The 18369-nt window shown below is 41.3% G+C and overlaps 1 protein-coding gene across 3 annotated transcripts; it reads right to left on the minus strand.

Moving 5' to 3' along the window:
• Positions 1-315: 315 nt before the first annotated feature.
• On the minus strand, positions 316-16498 carry TIPRL (TOR signaling pathway regulator). 3 transcript variants are annotated; one of them, XM_034789734.1, is made up of 7 exons: positions 16455-16498; positions 13555-13734; positions 12579-12678; positions 9524-9655; positions 7145-7240; positions 5290-5352; positions 316-3465 (listed from the first exon to the last, which is right to left on the minus strand). In XM_034789734.1, the coding sequence occupies exons 1-7, from the start codon at positions 16481-16483 to the stop codon at positions 3316-3318; spliced, it is 750 nt and encodes a 249-aa protein (XP_034645625.1). In that variant the 5' UTR covers positions 16484-16498; the 3' UTR covers positions 316-3315. The 3 variants fall into 3 exon arrangements, with proteins under 3 accessions (XP_034645625.1, XP_034645615.1, XP_034645636.1); XM_034789724.1 differs by lacking the exon at positions 16455-16498 and adding an exon at positions 16209-16428; XM_034789745.1 differs by lacking the exon at positions 16455-16498 and adding an exon at positions 15352-15792.
• Positions 16499-18369: the final 1871 nt, after the last annotated feature.

Below are 18369 nucleotides of genomic sequence, written 5' to 3' on the forward strand. Positions count from 1 at the left end.
CCAAACTTTTCAATCCTGAACCCATGCAACTGCTTTAGAAAAATTAAACCAATCACATCCTGCCTTCAACCCACCATGGGCTGTTAGAGGTCTAGCCATCTTAGTTTATACATCTTTCTTGCTCCTCCAGTTAGGCCTTTGGGTTCACCTCCCTACATAGCAGCACTTTGGGAAATGCTGCCCTATTTGTTTTCATATCTAAAGTGGTGTATCATGAGATACAAGTATCTGAAAAAGGTCTAATATACATCATTCAAGTATACTGTCATTCCTTTTATGTTTATTTTTCTAATAAAACTCAGACTTAGACAGAACTATAAAATGTTGCATACATTTTATTTAGTGATAGACAACTACAAATATAGACCATCACATATTAAACTGACCACAAAACTGCCAGAAAAGCACTTCCCCCATCCCTCTGAGGCATACAACCTGTGCACATCACATAAGACTGGCACTGGCTTCTTTCCTCTGGGAAGCTTGTATCTGAGCAGCATCCAATACACCGATTTCACAGCCTTTTGTGTATTTACACAACATAACACATTTAGAGTGACAAGAAAAAACACCCCATACTGCATTTTATTTTGCAGGGAAGTATAACTTTCTAATAGGATCTTGTGATTTCTCCAAGGTGCACGTTCCATTTAAATGCATGGTAGTCAAAAAAGATGGATATCAGATGTGTACATATTCAAAGATAAGTGCGAACTCCACAGCTCCATTTTAAACAGATCACAAAAACACTAGAAGCAGTAATGGAAGGGCTATAACACACAATATATGCTAAACATGCAATACACCCCTTCTCAATACTAGACATGGAATATGTGGATTGTTCTCCTCCATCTTGCCTCAGTGTGATGGAGCTGAACATTATCACTGACCAAACCTGAACCATAGTATTTTTAGCCAGCACACAGGTATGTTTCCTTATGTTATCAGCATCCCAACTCTCCTCTCCATCACTACTAACCACGACTCCAAAATGTCTGATTTTTTTAAGCCTCTTAAGAGGCATCTAAAATGGTGTATGCCTTAAATAAAGGCTGCAGTGAGATTTACTTACCTGCACAATGGCTTTCCCTCTTTGCTCGCTGTTGTTTCCGTCCTTTGCCTTCTTTTCCCCCTCACTGAATGAGACCTAAATGTGTTTCCCCAAATTAATTTACTGTGTCTGCTTCCATGTCAAATTCCTTCCCTGCCAGATTCACTCTGTTTATCTAGATATAGGGGGCTTGACTAGGAACCAAGTGTAGGGAGAAGAAGCTTGGAGGTAGCTGGGGCCTCGTGCTGGAGAAAGAATAAATTGGGATTTTTGCATATGAGGGTTTACCTGCCTCTCAGTGGCCACATATTCAGTCATCCCACACTCTAGATGTCCCTGGGTAACATCTACCTGGAAATTAGCTAGCTCTTTGAGTAGTTAGTTATATTTTAAACTCAGTCCTCTTCTCTAGTTGAATCAAACTGATAGTAAACCATTTAATATGTTTGTGTTGCATGCTAGTCTTTTCCAAATGTAAGGCTGCAGGTGTATTTAGGAATACTTTGCACTGATATAACACTTTACAAATTAATCCTCACAAATCCAGTGAGGTAGGAATGTATTACCCCCATTTTATAGGTGGGAAACAGAGGCACAGAAAGGTTACATGACTTACGCATAGTTATACAGTGAATCTGTGTCAGAGCCAGGATCACTGCTTAGGAGTTCCTGCCTTTCAGCCCGATGCCCACTCCATTAGACCATACTGCCTCACTGCACTTGTGAAGCCAATCTTCAGAAAGACACCTGCCATCACTATCATGGCAGGAGCTTTCTCTAAAATTCAGTGTCATCTTAAACCAAAACAGCTTTCATTCTTTTAAGTCTCAATGGTTTTCTTAATTTTTTGTAAAACATCTTATCACTATCCGTCAACTCTAAATTGCATATTTTGATGTGGAGAAGAATTAGAATATATACATTTCTTAATAAGATTAAAAGTTTTCTTCCCTCATCTGAATTATTGCCACCATCGTGGAATATTAAGTCAGTTTAACACTTAAGATTTACTTTTTGTCATCACCTGAATTTAATTCTTGCACTTCATTCAATATGGGCATGAAACCAGACTGGTCAGTTTAGGTTCTTGGTTCTCATGCTATAATCACATTGATGTGTTTAGGTTTTATGACTACATAGGGTAAATGTTTAAATCCACAAAAGTGTAAATTGTGTTGGAACAGAATCATGAATACACACACAAATACACTTAATCTATTAGGATTTGTAGGATTTAAGAAATAAAACCTAAATTTCAGGCCTAGTATATTTGACAGTGTCCCTTTAAAGCTAGGGAAACTTCAGTCTCAAAAAACCAATACCTCAACCCTTTAGGAATTGAAATACCTGGGACTTAGCAGTTTGATTGTCAGGCCACAACCAACTAAATGGGGTGCTGGCCGGGAAGTCAATGCAGTACAATGCATTTTAATGACTAGATACTACATTAGCAGCACACCTAATCCTAGTAAGAGTCAGATTAGTGTTGTCAGACAGTCCAGCCCCACTAGATATCAGGTGAATTGGTACTTGATAAATTTACCATTGTGTGGGCCTCTGTTAACTTCAAGCCATTTCCCTGCTCCCGAACAAGGTGATATCTTTATAATGTGTCTGAAATTGTAATGCTTTGCACATTGCTAACTTTTTAAAGCTATTAATGAGGGAAGAATAAATATCCTCCAATAAAATGTCTGGGATTAAAATTCAGAGAAATTACCTAACTTGTATATTATCTTACACCAAGGGGAGCCAAGCAAAATTTCTAATGTACAACAGAAGGTCAATCATCATATATATCATAGGGAACAAAACCTTTTATTGTAGAAGAATTCTACAGTGTTAATAAAAGCTGCTCAGTTTTGTGAATTACACTAGCTTCTCGGTACCAAGAGCCAAAATTCTTGATCCAGGGTGCTAGTGGTTGAGGGTTTAGGCAATATAGCTGCCAAATGCTCAAAACAGAACAAAAACAGCTATTCATGGGAGGGGTTTATTCTCCAAGACAATTCTCCTGTTTGTTACCAGTCTCTCATTCATTCCAAACACAGGTTTGAAATAATATTTAAAAAAAAAAAAAAAGGACAATATATACATTAGTGAAACCTGTCTGAAATGAACTTTTTGCCCCCTTAAGGCTACAGAAAAATTAGCCAAACAAATGATCTTTAGCCCATAAATAGTGAAACTACCCCAGTGGTAATGGTCAAGTGATCATATGATCTCCAGAAGAGGGCCCATTTCAAGTCCACATAAAGTCACATTTATTTAGATTCCATGCATGTGCTTTCTGATGAGGCTGTAGGCTCAGGATCCAACTTCTCTGGGAATTCTAGCTTCTCACAAACAGTCTCCTTTACAGGTAAATACTGAGAGATCTCATTAGGCTCCGTGAACAGGGAGGGTGGAACATGCTAAGGAGCAAATATTTTAGTTAGAAATAAATAGAGAGACAAAGGAAGATTTTCAAAGCAAAGTTTAAAGGGAACCAGTCAACTTAAACTCCTACCTGTATGAAATATTCACTGACTACACTTAAAACACACAAGATCAGACAGCTATTCATTCAATGTACTTTATGCATTTAACTGCATGTTGTGTACACTCAGTTTTCCTTCTCTGTGTGAGTCTTCCAGAACAAAAACATTTAATAGAAAAATATAACCATAAGACCACAAAAACTGGCAGGGACAGTCAGGGGCAAGTGTGGGGTATTCAAAACTACATTTCACTTTTTTAACTGATTGTATTTTTAAATTGAATTTCTGCTCCAAAGAGAGGCTGAGAATGGTATTGTGGAGTCTCATGTTTAATGTCTCCCAATGACTCCAACATCTTCAATGGAGTAGCTCAGGTGTAACAGACTAGCACATCAACAATTCTATTGATAATGTCAATGCACTTCCTCTTAGCTCTGAAGAGCCCAATACAGCTACCAGTAAAAGTTTTAGACAATGAAGTCAGCAGATAGAATTCTGAATACACACAGGGAATCAATCTGTTCAGTAAATGAAACCACCAAAAAACTCTGCATTTTCAGAGCAGAAATGCACTAATTCTAAGTGTTTAGAAGTATTTCATTCAAGCATCTTAAATTAAAACCAGACAATTGAACAAAAGAGGCATTTTACAAACTCTCTCTTCTCTATAGGTGCTTCCAGAGACTACACTGCCTTATTACTTACAGATGTTTGGAGAGTTATTCTGAGAACACTGACTTCAAGCCTTATAAAGTAACTTCATCTAGAAGATTACTCAAAAGTTGTTGGAATGCAGCCCACACTGCAACCTGTTCAGGCTTTTAGCAAAGCACCGTGCTGTTGAATTTTGAAACTGGCTCTTAATGTAACATGCTGGGGTTCATACTACTGTCTCTGAATGATTTTTAGATCTGATGTTCCCAATTTACAAGTCATCCAGCATCCAGCTCACTCCGCTAGCTATGTGGACTCTACAACACAAACTTAGATTCTGTCATTAAACAGATTTAATTAAGATATGCAGGGATCATATACCATATGCTGAATAAAAAAGGGTCATTCTTATAGCATAATCCCTTACTTTTAAGGATATCCAATGTTTTACAAACAAAGCCCCAGAAATTAGTGCAGCATTAGCCTCATTTTACAGATGGGGAAAATGAGGCCGAGAGACATTAAGTGATTTGTCCTAGGTCACACAATGAGTCAGTGGTGGAGTCAAGAATAGAACTCAGTAGTCCCGACTCTTAGTTCCTACCTCTAACAACTAGGTCTTGCAGCTGTCTCTAAACACTTATACTATTGTACAAATGCACTTTAGTAGCATAAGACCATAGGCCTTTCAATTTTAAAGGCCAATTATAGCATTTGCATCAGCCAGTCTGCATCAGTCTATGCTAGTAAATAGATCTCAAATATTGCTAGCAGTGTAGGCAACCACTAGCCTGCAGAATTAATTGCCACAGGAGATCAAGGGGTCTTAAATTGTGGATGAATAATTCTACCAATAACCTAACATTTATAACTATTCAAACAAAGATGAAGAGTAATCTAGTACCATGTGTCACCTTATGCACTGAATATTGACAAGGGCCAAGAATCAATCTTCCTCCAAATAGCATTGCACAATGGTCAGGAGGAGTTTTGCCTCTCTTCAGGTCCAGGCTAAACAGAGGTCTGACCTGATATGGCACTTTCTACACTAAACAGAAGACACTGAAGCTAGTATACATGGAAAACATGTTTAAAATGCATTACCGTTAAGCCTGAAATTTTGCTTTCTTTAGATGTGTATTCCCGTAACATGTAGGGCTTGTCAGCCTAATAAGAGAGAAAACAGGCAAAACAGTTACAAAACATATATTCTCTAGTATTCCATGAACTGAACGTTGTAAATAAACTGAATTTGAATACATCTGGATTTTGTTGGCTAAAGATTTTTCAGTGTGGAGACTAGGATTTAAGTTCACTGTGGGGAAAAAAAATGAAGTTTAGCAATTTCAATCTAACTCCTAGCAGTCATTTATCTGCAAAACAAGAACTATGATTTAATATATTTGTTAATCTTTGCTCAGGTGAAGCCCAATTATTGGCATCATCAATGGCATTGAAGGGAGGAATAAACAATATTTCATGTTCATCCCAGAAGTGCCCTGATCTCGTTTCATGGGATGCTTGGGCTCAAGTGCAATCTTAAGAGTTTCTTGCACCTTGGTCTGGCAAAAGCATCACAAAAATTACACTCTCCAGAAGTCAGCCATAGAGTAACAAGGCAACAGGATATTTTTCAACAACAGAGACAGGGAAGAAGCAGCAGAATATGGCAGCCCACTTTTAAATACTGAGGAAGGGGTCAAATTTAGATGCCTCAGGTGCCTCACCATTGCAAGTTCCCTTCTCCTCCAAATGCATGGTTACAGGTCTGAGCAGCTGTATGGCTTGAGAAGCAGAAAATTCAGACTTGAAGGCAATTTCTCAATTTGGAGCTACAGTACTGTGGATTTTGACTTCCACAGCAGGCTGTCTTTTATTCCAAAATGATCTGCCTGCCATGGAGCCAGTCACTATGTGCACATGACTCAAATGGCTGCACAAAATAATGCTGAATTATGTCCTGTACAGAGCAGTACACATATAACCAATACCCTTTGCAGAAACAGCTAGCCAGCCCCGGTAGTCATATAGCTTTCTACCTAGTTTAACAGAGTAGTAAAGGAAAGAGACCTCTAAAGCACATACTATCCAAGCATCTCAAAGTGCTTTACAGACAGTAATAAAGATTCCATATTATTTATTCGGTAAGTTATCCACATTTTAGAGATAGGAAACTAAAGCAGAGGAAAACCAACTTCCCCAAAATCATAGCATGAGTCAGAGAGAGAACTGGGAATTCTGACTCAGTTCTATAATCAGATACGTAAATGCTGCTGGGAGCCACAACAAGCCAACAGGAGATGCCTAGAAGTTGGGAGCAATTAGCATAGCGTACAAGATCATATTATTCACTTTGTATGTTCTACTTCTTTCCCTTACCCTTTGTCTGTCTTGTCTGTTTAGACTGTAAGCTCTTCAGGTCAAGGACTGTCTGCTACCCTGTGTTTGTACAGTGCCTAGCACAATGGGGCTCCATTCTTAGTGGGTCATTGGGCATTACCGTAATAAACATGCATAAAATAATAAATTGGAAGTTCAGTTCAGCTAGCCTCTACTTTCCCTAACCCAACATCAGCCAACATTGCTCTGACTTCTGCACTAGAGAGACAAGGTGGGTGAGGTGATATCTTTCATCATATCAACTTCTGTTGGTGAGAGAGAGAAGCATTTAAACTCACATAGAGCTCTTCTGCAGGTCTGGAAAACTTACTCATTTTAGCTGTGACACTCTGAATTAGTTACCCAGTCCTGCAGAAGACCTCTGTGTAAGCTCAGAAGCTTGTCTCTCTCACCAAGATAAGTTGGTCCAATAAAAGATATTACCTCACCCACTTGGTCTCTCTAATACCCTGGGACGGACACCGATACAACACCACTGCATACAACGACAGTAACACTGTACGGGCCATATTCTGCCAAGTGGAACATGAAACAGACATCAGGGATATTAAATGTTTACCTCATGGTAAAGTCTTGTATCATTCATCCTGATAAGTACACCATCAACTCGCAAGAAAAACCTCAACAACACAAAGAAGCTGGAAGGCATTACTCTCTGCAAAAAAACCAAGATGTTTAATTTAACACGTTATGACATTTTACTGTAAAATACGCAGATATTTAGCCAAGAAGTTCAGAACCACTAGTGCTAGTAGCGCTTGGACTGTTCCAAGCCATGGTCTTGTGAAGAGCACAAGTTCCACTGGAGCTGCACAACTGAATAGGAGGCAGTGATCTTTAAATGGTGCAGTCAAGGTCTGTGCCTAATGATCTGCTATAGCTGCCTCAAAAGATTTGAGAAAATACTAATGTACAATATCATTCAACAGATTGTTACATAACATTTATAATGATCCTGCCCAGTGCAGGGACAGGGGAAAAGATTGTTCCTTGTAACCTCTGATACCAATATCCTTTTCTTCTACAAGATTATGTTTTTAGAAAGAAATACAAAAAAACTTACATTTTAAATATATTGGCCAGTTGGGGCATTAAATGTCTCCTAAACAGACATAACTCCTCGATATTATGATCCAGGCCATCACGTAAGACAGGCCTCACCCCCCAATGGTAATTCGACACTGCAGTTGCAAGCGTGCTTCTCAGCAGTAGAGAGACATGCACTAGCTCGGTTTACATTAGCATGCTAAAAATAGCAGTGTGGCCGCAGTGACATGGACAGCAGTTTGAGCTAGCCACACAAGTACAGTCATACCAGCCCTCTGGGTATGTACTCTGGTGGCTAGCCCAAGCCACTGCCCATGCTGCCATCGCCATACTGTTGTTTTTAGCGGGCAAGTGTCTCTCTCTACCTGGGCTGGGAAGCACACCACCAACTGCAGTATAGACACACCCCTTGAACCCAGGCAATGGGGACAGATCCTGTCCTATTTATTTAAGGGGCTCCCAAGATTTTGTAACAAAAGAATGAACACTAGGATGTTGATAGTAATAACAGGTTTTAAAATTTGTATTAAAGTTAATGTTTAAAATTAAATATACACAAGTTAAGAGGGAAGGTACTATACATCTGGGGTCAGGCTTGATTTATGAGGGATTACAGGTATCGGTTGCAAGGGTGAAGAGATACATACATATCACATAACCAGTATAGACTCAGATGGGGGTGCAAGAGTTTTTAATATGTCAGTGGATAAGTGGGCTCGGGTACACCAAGTCAGTAGCGAATGAGTACGTGGCTGGGGTGCATTCCTTGGTTCGTCAGGGAAGGAAGCAGGCTGTTTCAACACGCTTCTACAGCATTCACAAAGTGCTTTACAAATTTCAGCCAATTAATCCTCAACTCCCCTTGTGAACCAGGTGAGAAACTGCAGAAGCAAGCTGTTATTATAGAGTCACGGTAAATCCCCTTTACAAATGTTCCTTATCTGTAACACTAAAACCACCTTGATTATTTACACTGAAGGAATTTTTAAATTTTAGTTTATTGCACTATTACCACTTTGGACCCAAACAGCTTGTGAAAGTTCAGGGACCTGTGGGTTGTTCCCGTTGGCAGAAAACACTCATGATGGAGTCTGGGATTTTTGTTTATTTACAAAGAATGTATAAAGTCCTGTTTCTTCAAATGCAAGAGGAACAAAACAACCAAAACAAAAAACCCCACAAAAACAAAAAAGGAGACTGTTTCTTTGCTCACAAAACCAAACTTTCAGCCAATACTCTGACCCAAAACCTCTCCTCTCAGCATGTCGCAGGGCCACACTAATGTGGTTCCAGGCTATGTCTGCTCACCACTCTCTCTGCTTCGGCTTCTCTGTGTGTGTTGCCCTCTCCCCGCACCCACAGAACACTCCTCCCTTACTCCAAAACCAGTACTCAGGCCTTGGCTACACTGGCGCTGTACAGCGCTGCAACTTGCTGCATTCAGGGGTGTGAAAACGCCCTCCCCCACCCCCGCGAGCGCAGCGCTATAAAGTGCCAGTGTAATCAGAGCCACAGCGCTGCACACTCGCTCACAGCGCTGCAAGCTACTCCCCTCGGAGAGGTGGAGTACATTCAGCGCTGCGAGAGAGACTACACTCGCGCTGTGAATTCCCGAGTGTGGCCAAGGCCTTAGTTAAAAAAAACCTCCACCAAAGTCTTTAGAACGCCTGTGTGACCTTGGATGTGCCTTTGTCTCAGAGGCCACAATTGTCTTACATTTAACCTGAAAGAAGGCCTGCTGTTCAACTCATCAATTTAATGGGTTTTAACTAAACCTATAACAATACATTAGGTCTGCTTTTTACTTTACCTTAACTTCAACTCAAGAGAATATTTGAGGCGGGTGGGGAGAAGGGGAGAGAATATGTACATAGGAAGTGATTAAACTCACTATTTTTACACTCAGACTTGAAACACCATGATCATGAAGCTCATCTTCAAACAGCAGAACTTCTTCAAAAAACATAATCTGTTCCCGGGCTTTCAATTTCTCTGTATCGATGTGATCAGTTGTAGGAACAACCTAGGAAAATTAAGTTTAAGAATAGTTAGCATAATTTGGCAGTGTTGTTGTAGCAGTGTCGGTCCCAGGATATTAGCGAGACAAGGTGGGTGAGGTAATTACTTTTACTGGACCAATTTCTCTTGGTGAAGAGACAAGTTTTCAAGCTTACACAGAGCTCTTCTTCTCACCAACAGAAGTTGTTCTAATAAAAGATATTACCTCACCCACCTTGTCTCGCTAACATAATTTGGCATAAGATATCTGCAGACTATGTCTTCTGCTGAAAACCCCGTACTCTTCAACTCCCTGTTTTAATACAGCCTTACTTCTGTGGTGCTCAGCCAAAGGTCTCTGAGCTTCTCATAGAAAAAAATTGCTAAAAGCTAAAAATTCCAAGAGGAAACATGGCTAAACAAGACAAGAAACCCAAAGTTTGGGATTTCCCATGAGCTGTCATCTTGCAGATTGGGACAGGCTGAGCATGGGTTTTGCTAAATTTCACTTGAAGAAAAAAAAAAAAAAAAAAAGTATCTGCAAACAGTTCTGACTGAGTTCTAGATTTCAAACAGTCAGGGAAGTACTGAGTGTATTGTGATGCTGGCCGGCCAGGTGCCAGCTCTTGCCAATACTGCAGGCATTAGCTAAGAACTCACAAACTCATCACTGGAGACCAGACCAGCTCATTTAAGCGTTAGTGTTGCTCAAAAAAGGTATTAGTCTTATAAGAATGTATTTAGTGTTTAGATTCTATAGACTGTTTGTAAGTTACTGCATGAATTCATCATATTTGTAATGTCTGCATTCCAAGCTATCGGGAAATATGTAAGTTTTGCTTTATAACTTTGAAAATGTTTGCTCTAATCTTGTGAACTCAGATGGGAAGAGTGATCCCCCCCAGCCTGTCCAGAAGAACTATCAAAATCAGATGGGCCATCAAGGAACATCGCAATACAAAGAATTGGTGAATGGCCCCATCCTTGCATATGGCATTTCCAAGCTGTGAAGGTCATTCAATAGACTTGCAGGCCAAAGGAAGGAAATAAAACAAAGGCCAGGTGTACACTACAGACCTATAATGGTATAACTTTAGCAATCCAAACCCCTGAGCGATGCAGTGATACGGACCCAACCCACCATGTAGACAGCACTATGTTGGTGGGAGAGCTTCTCCCACTGACACAGCTACTGTCTCTCAGGAAGTAACTATGCCAATGGGCAAAGCTCTCCTGTCGATGCAGTAGCGTCTTCACTAAAGCGCTGCAGCTGCGCCGCTGTAGCACTTATACATGAAGTCAAGCCCAAAGACACATGAAAACTTTCCATCTCTTTGCTGTTTGAACTCTCACAGGGTCAGAGACACTAAACTGAAGCCAGAGATCACCAGGGGTTACCTCTGGATCTGCCCTGGAAGACATTTTGAACCAGGGCTTTGGAGCTGTGCTCCGGCTCTGCTCCAGCTCCAGGCAAAAACCTGCAGCTCCACTGCTCTGCGCTCTAGCTCCGGGCTCCACTCCAAAGCCCTGTTTTGAATTAACAGATCACAACTCTGTCACTCTTGGGATTTTTATTGCAACTCATTTGTGCATATATGTTTCCTTGCTTTAACCTGTAACTAACTCATTTTTTTTTTTTAAACCTTTAGATAGTTTTTACAGGATTGGCTATATGCATTGTCTTTGGTGTAAGATCTAGGGTACCAATTAATCTGCGGTAAATGACTGGCCTCTTGGGACTGAAAGCAATCTGAATATTTTGTGATTTTTGGTGTAAATGACCATTTATCACTAAGTCCAGCTTGCCTGGATGGCAAGATAGACTGAAGAGTCCAAAGGGATTGTCTGTGACTCCATTGTAAGACTGGTATAGTGATCCAGGAGTTCATATTTGTCACTGGCTTGGTGAAATCTATTTAAAGAACATACCACCATTTTGGGATATGTTTTTGTCAGTCTGCCCTGAGGTTGGCAGTCATAATCGTGAGCCAGACCAGACAGTGTGACATGTATTAATAGATATTTCTGAATAGTATTTTGGTTATAAATATTGTAAGCTTCTATAATTTATACGGAACACCAAGATCTTTTATAGACAGATAATACAAAATGCTTCTCCTCCTTAACTGCACAGAAAACTTGGGTATCTTTCTCACTTCCCAGGACCTCTCATTCTATAAACACGTTCAAAGCTATCATTCTTACCCTCTCTGAAAAGGTACCGGCAAAGTGCCATTTGGCCAACAAGAGAAGTTTTATATTTATATAGCACAATTCATTCCAAAGGGACCCAAGAGTTTTGAGGGTTTTAAATAACTATAGTAATGCTAGGGGATTAACTAGAATTCATCTGCCTAGTAGAGGTAGGGGGTTGAGGGTTTTTTTTTTTTTTTAATTGCTAACATCAAGCAGATGCACTGAATATTTCAGGACTACTTTAAAATGGTTACTTACAATTGGGAGAGGTTGTCAAAAATGAGGTATGAACACAGTTATTACTGTATGTAAACACAGCACAACTGATTAACAGCCAAATCTGGGGGACAGCATCACAGCCAACTGGCACGCTGCATGCTTAGGGTACCACAGAATTATAGGAAACCTTCAGTCCTCATGTATCTGGGGAGTTCAGGACTTCAGTGGCAACCCACTAAGCATCAAGAACCCACACACACAGCCTTATATTCCAAATACCAGGGACTTTGGGGGCATTTTTATATAGAATTCAGAAATTAAAAAAAAAAAAAACCCTCAGCATTAAATTACTCAAAGTGAACTGTGACTTGCTTAAAAAAAAAAAAAAAATACGGAAGACTCCATAAACCCAATTATACTTTGAAAGCAGATCTCTTCAAAACTATGCAACCTTATTTTGGAAGGCGTGCTTTGTTTTTCAATAAGTCTATACACAATGTGATGCAATGAGCATTTAATGAAAAAAGACTCACTTTTAACTTTACAGTATCTCCTAATAGTGTTCCTTTGTAGTCTGTCGTATAGGTCCAATCATATGGTTTAACGACTTCTTTCGTGTGTTCAGCCTCAGTCCTCAATAAAGGAAGAGAAAAAAAACACACTTTGTAATAAGTGATTAACATTACAATACCACATACAAGAGACATATACCCTGCTCCCAACACTGATGTCCTTAAACAGCCAAAACTTCCTGGAAATAGCGGATTTGCCTGTGCAAAGGCTCTAGTGTCAAGCCACATCTATACAGTACTGCTTCTCATTGACAATATCCATGCTTATCTAGTAATTTTGAAGACCATTCCAAGCATCAACTCCCATAGCATAAGTGCTTCGTTCATATGATTTTAGACAGAAGTCTTTAGTTTAATGTTGTCAAGTGTTGTACAATTTAAGTTTGCCTGCTCATCCCAAGGATTCTGCTGGCAGAATGTATCTGATATTAAACCGATACTCCACTTCATCTTAGGCATTTGGACAGTTTTGATGCTTCTGTGCCTCACTTCATATACTGCCAGCATCACTGCTAACAACCTGATAAATATACAGTAGAATTCTGTATCAAGACTAAATGCACTACAAAAAGGAACCTCCAGTAGCAATATTTTGTACTTGCCCTTTGACATCTTAAGGTGAAAGGTGCTATGCATGATCTTGCAACATTCAAATCACAACAGGAATTTTTCTATTGACTAAAATGGAAGCAGAATCAAACCCAAGTCCTTTACAAGTGTTAAGTAAACCACAATACACCTGAGAAGAAGGCAAGTATAACTATCCCAGTTTTGTGGATGGGGAGACTGAAGCACAGAAAGCTTAAGTGACTTTCAAGACCACACAATAAGTGACAGAGCCTTGGCTGCCAGTCTCCTGTATTAGCCACCACATAAAACTCCATCTCCCATCACATTAGTGCTCACCCTGGTATTGTGGTAATACTGCAGTGCTCACCTGCTCTCTTGCCATTCCTCTGCACAGGCCACTTTAATCATACCTTGATAGTTATTTACACATTTTAAAGCATCTGTTGCATTGAACTCAATTCCAAAGCCATAATCATGCTGAATTCTTAGGATGTTGTCTCCAAACATCATTTCTGGGAGGGAAGGCATGTGCAATTCATCAGCTAATCTGCATGCAGACAAAGAGGTTAAATCAATAAGGTTGCAATCTACATTTGCAGGACTTTGTAACTGTGCCCACAAGCATAGTTTAATTTGAGTGATCATTTTCCCTTCACACTACAAAATATTCCAATAGTCTCCTCTCTTCCGCAACACTGTCAGAAGATCTCTTAAACATGGAGAAGTCCAGAGGTAGACAGTTGTGGCTAGTCTACTCTAGAAAATTTGATCGGCCTAATTAGATCAACACCCCTGAGCAACGTATTTAAGCTGATCTAAGTCCCTGTGTAGACAGTGCTAGATCAACGGAAGAATTCTTCCATCGACATCACTACCGCCTTTCAGTTTTACTACAGTGGCTGGAGAATCCCTCCTGTCACCTTAGTAAGTGTCTACATTGAAGCGCTCAACTGTGCCGCTGAAGCATTTTAAGTGTAGACATAGCCTTACTACTACTTACCACACAGTATTACTTTAGAGCAAGATAAAGATGCACAGTCTGCCCATTTAAAAATATAGCTTCAGTTGAAGAAATGAATGGCTCAGAGGATCAGTACAGTGAGATGCAACCTTTCACCTTTGGGTTGGCAGTTCTAAACCTGCTCTGATTGGTAATTGATGGAAGTTTTCATTATCTAGCAGGTGTTCAGTTATCTATGAGGAGTTAATATCTCAATGAGAGAAAAATAAGCATCTACACTGCAAACAATTGGCACTCTTTTGGGGTAGTCTCAGCAGACATGCCAAAGACTGAGTGGGAAATATAGACTAAAATTAGATTCTCTCCCCTACTAGTGGCCAATGTACCATGAAGAACATTGGCACTAATCTAAGCCCCTTTGTAGACAGTGCTAGATCAACAGAAGAATTCTTCCATCAACATCATTACGGCCTTTCAGTTTTACTACAGTGGCTGGAGAATCCCTTCTGTCACCTTAGTAAGTGTCTACATTGAAGCGCTCAAGCTGACAAGCTATTACTATCTCTGGTGAATCTGCTCTGAAGACAAAAGGATTAGAAGACAAGAATCCATCTCTCTCTGTCTTCTGTAATTGTGATCATTGTGCAGAGCTATCAGGTGAAAAATGCAGTAAAAGTTATTTTAGTCAGTAAAGCAAGCAGCTATAACTTAAGACACATCAGGAGCAGATAGAATGAGCAAGGTGCCATTTTTGCAGTCACTTTTCAGAGTAGCAGTGCATTGCATTTGTACAGTGCCCTGCACAATGGGTTCCGGCTTTATGACTAAGGCTCCTAGGTACTATGATAGTGTCCAAACCTTATGATTTCATCTGCCTGCATTTACTATACACTTTGCTACAAAATGCAATTAAATAAGATAGTCCATTCAGGACTTCACAAAATAAAACATTTTTCAACATGACACAGTCTTATATAAAAGAGCTTTTTAAGAAATAAGTTTATGACAAACAAATGAATCACACAAAAATAAATGCAACACAAACTGAAAGTCACATATTGGCAAGAGACTGAAGAGCTGAAATAAGTCTGACAGATTTAATTTACCATAGTATTTGAGATCCAGAGATATCAAACTATCAAAGACGGTTGCTGCTAAACAAGCTCAGACTTTACTTTTAGTATCTGAAATATTTATATTTACTTTAACGTTCAGGTTTCAAACAAACTTTAGTCAGGTCTGAAGGAAGCAGTTCCCCCCACCGCTTTATAGAAACAGAAATTGTTGCCACATGTGAACAGGCGAGTGGTCCTTTTGTAAGAAAACCTGAGTTGAGGAGTCCACAAGAGTCCTGAATACCTTAGGAAGAGGAAAGCAAAAACATCCCTGCCTCTCAAACCAAAAGATGTTCCACAGTATCACACAAAGGATGCAAAAGAAACTCTTGATCCCAGCAGATGGCCTTTTGGGACTTACATTTATTAGGATTTTTTGTTTTTAATAGTAGTTCTTTCTGCAGTGCATCTTTAGGAGATTACCTTAGCAGAAACTCAACTTTTGCTCAGTAATGATATGCCTACACTGCATTGTAAACCCAGGTCTGTAGTACCCATGCTTGGGGACTCAGGCTATGTCTACATTAGCACTTTTGTCAGTCAGTGGTGTAAAAAAACAAACAAAATCCACACTAATGACTGACGTAAGTTTCACCAACAAAAGCTCCAGGGTGGACAGCACTATGTCCTCAGGAGACGCTCTCCGGCCGACATAGCTACCGCCCCTGTTGGGAGTGGTATAATTATGCCAACGGGAGAGCTCTCTCCCTTGTGTGGGCAGCAGAGGGATTTGGGCTCAAACCACAGCCTGAGCCCCGGTTTACAACGCGGATCTGTCAGAGGCGCGCTCCCCAGCCCGACCGGACCCGCTGAGCGGGCACAGGCAGCCCCATCCCGGGAGGACCCGAGCGGTGAAACCCGAGCCTGGTCTGTAACCCCCGCCCGCCCATCCATCCGGCCTGGAAACGGAGTCACCGGCCACGACCCCCCGCCCCGCGACCCCACCTCTCAGCCTGGGCCGATTTCATGATGTGGGTCCGGGCGGCGTTGAGTCTCCAGGGCCCGAAGGTGAAGTCGCGGCTGGTGCTTTGGAACACGGGGTACATGGCGGGGCCGGGGAGGGGCTGGGAAGGGGAAACGGCGGGAGGAGAAGAAGGAAAAGGTGGTTGCCGGTCTCCCCCGCAGTGACAGCACCAGCGCCGCCGGAACCGGAACCCACCCCCATACACTTCCGCTTCCGGGATCACTCACCTGGGCGCGCGCCAGAAAGAATCCGGCATCGTGACGAGAGGCTCGCGCCGCGGAGAGAGAGCGGGAGATGGGAGCGGGCAACATGATAAAGAGGCGGGGAGGGGGCAGGGTCACGTGACAAAGGCCCAGCGAAGCCGGGGACCTACATCTCCTAGCGGCCTGGCCGCGCGCTGGGAGTCTCTGCTGCTGGGACCGGCCGCGCGGAACGAGGGGAGGCGCCGCGCTCGCGGGGGTGTAAGGCTCCATGGTACCAACCCACAGAGCAGAGGTGCGGGAGGTTGCTCCGCGATGGAGACGACCCGTCCCATCTCCCCCCCGCCTCCGGGGCGGCTCTGGTCCTGGGGGGCTGGGTCCTGCTCTGGGCGTTGCGACCTGGCCCAGGTGTCCGATGGTCTGCTCCGGGTTGGCACATCCCTCCCTCCCTCCCTCCCTGGGGACTGCAGCGCTTCCTGGGGTCCCCAAGTAGGGTGACCAGACAGCAAGTGTGAAAAATCAGGACGGGGGGGGGGAGTAATAGGAGCCCATATAAAAAAAAGCCCCAAATATCAGGACTGTCCTGATATTATAGGGACAGTCCTGATATCTGGTCACCTTATCCCCAAGGCTGAGGCACCTTGCTTCCACCTGCCCTTAGTGTTGTCTACACCTGCTGGCAGGGGACAGCTCCCCATCTCCATGGGCACTGCGGGTGCTTCAGCCCTCCAGCCCCCACCCAGACTGACTAGTCCCTGTTCTGCTGGACACCCAGAATTCATAGATCTGCTGCACCCAAAGAAGCAGCACACCCCAGCTTACCAGTTCCACTTCAGATACCCGCTCTGTTTAACACATGGCACTTATCTGTTTGTTGTGAAAACAAGTGTAGACAGAGTTTCCAGAAGGAGCAAGTCAAAGTATCGGAAATTAATGGTTACATGTAAAATAAACTTATAAGCAGGGATCCTAGTTTTCCATGGTAAAAAAACCCCAAAATTTTCTGATTTAAAAAAAAAATCCATGTTTTTCTGTGATTAAAATGAAATGCGGAACTTTAGTTTCCCTAGCCTCAATATATATAGGCATTGGTGAAACACAATGTTTTATTATATATTTACAAATTTTAAGCAAGTTTGAAGCCTACCAGGACCATCAATCATTATAATATAAAAATAATAAATTGCAATTTGTATTTTTACATATACCAACTACTGTATTTCTATGTATTCTGTATTTTCAGGGGAATTTTTTTTTTAATTCACAAAAAAGCTGGAATGATCCAGTCACAGTGCATTGTTTCTTTACTGTTGTTGATGGCCTTGCTGTTTCAGCCTCTTGTTTTCATTTCTTTTCATTCAGTTTATGATTAGCGCTTTCCATGTGTTCTACAACTGTCTGCCTTCAAACGTAATCTACAGCCTTGCTACATACAGTACAGAAAAGCACATTACCACCAACATGAAATTTGTCCTTGCCAAACTCAGTGACACCGTCTTTCAGGATGATTTTTAAAGTTTAATGCATCTTTTCTTAACTTTAATTACTCACATCTGGAGGTTGAAGTGAAAATTGAGAAGCATTAAAACACGAACCCCTATACTTCATTGAATAACCCTTACAAAAGTTTGTCTCCTTGGTGAAGGATCCAGGGTGTACCTCAGTACCCCCAGTTATACTCCCAAAATTCATTGTTTTATTCATAAACAAAATGACTTCCCTCGCTGTTTTTTTCCCCCTGCTGGACTTCTCTCACATGAATGCACAATCTTCATTAGCGTCAGGCTTAGTAATGCAACTAGTCACATTGTGAGGCATAAAATACACAATGATCAGCCAGAGACAGAAGTATTTATCTGTCTAAACAGAACTCATTTATCACTATCTGGCAATCTGTCCTATCCTAACTCACACCGTCAGAACATAGTTTTCAGTATTATGT

This window comes from Trachemys scripta, chromosome 1, assembly GCF_013100865.1.
Source record: "Trachemys scripta elegans isolate TJP31775 chromosome 1, CAS_Tse_1.0, whole genome shotgun sequence".
NCBI lineage: Eukaryota > Metazoa > Chordata > Testudines > Emydidae > Trachemys > Trachemys scripta.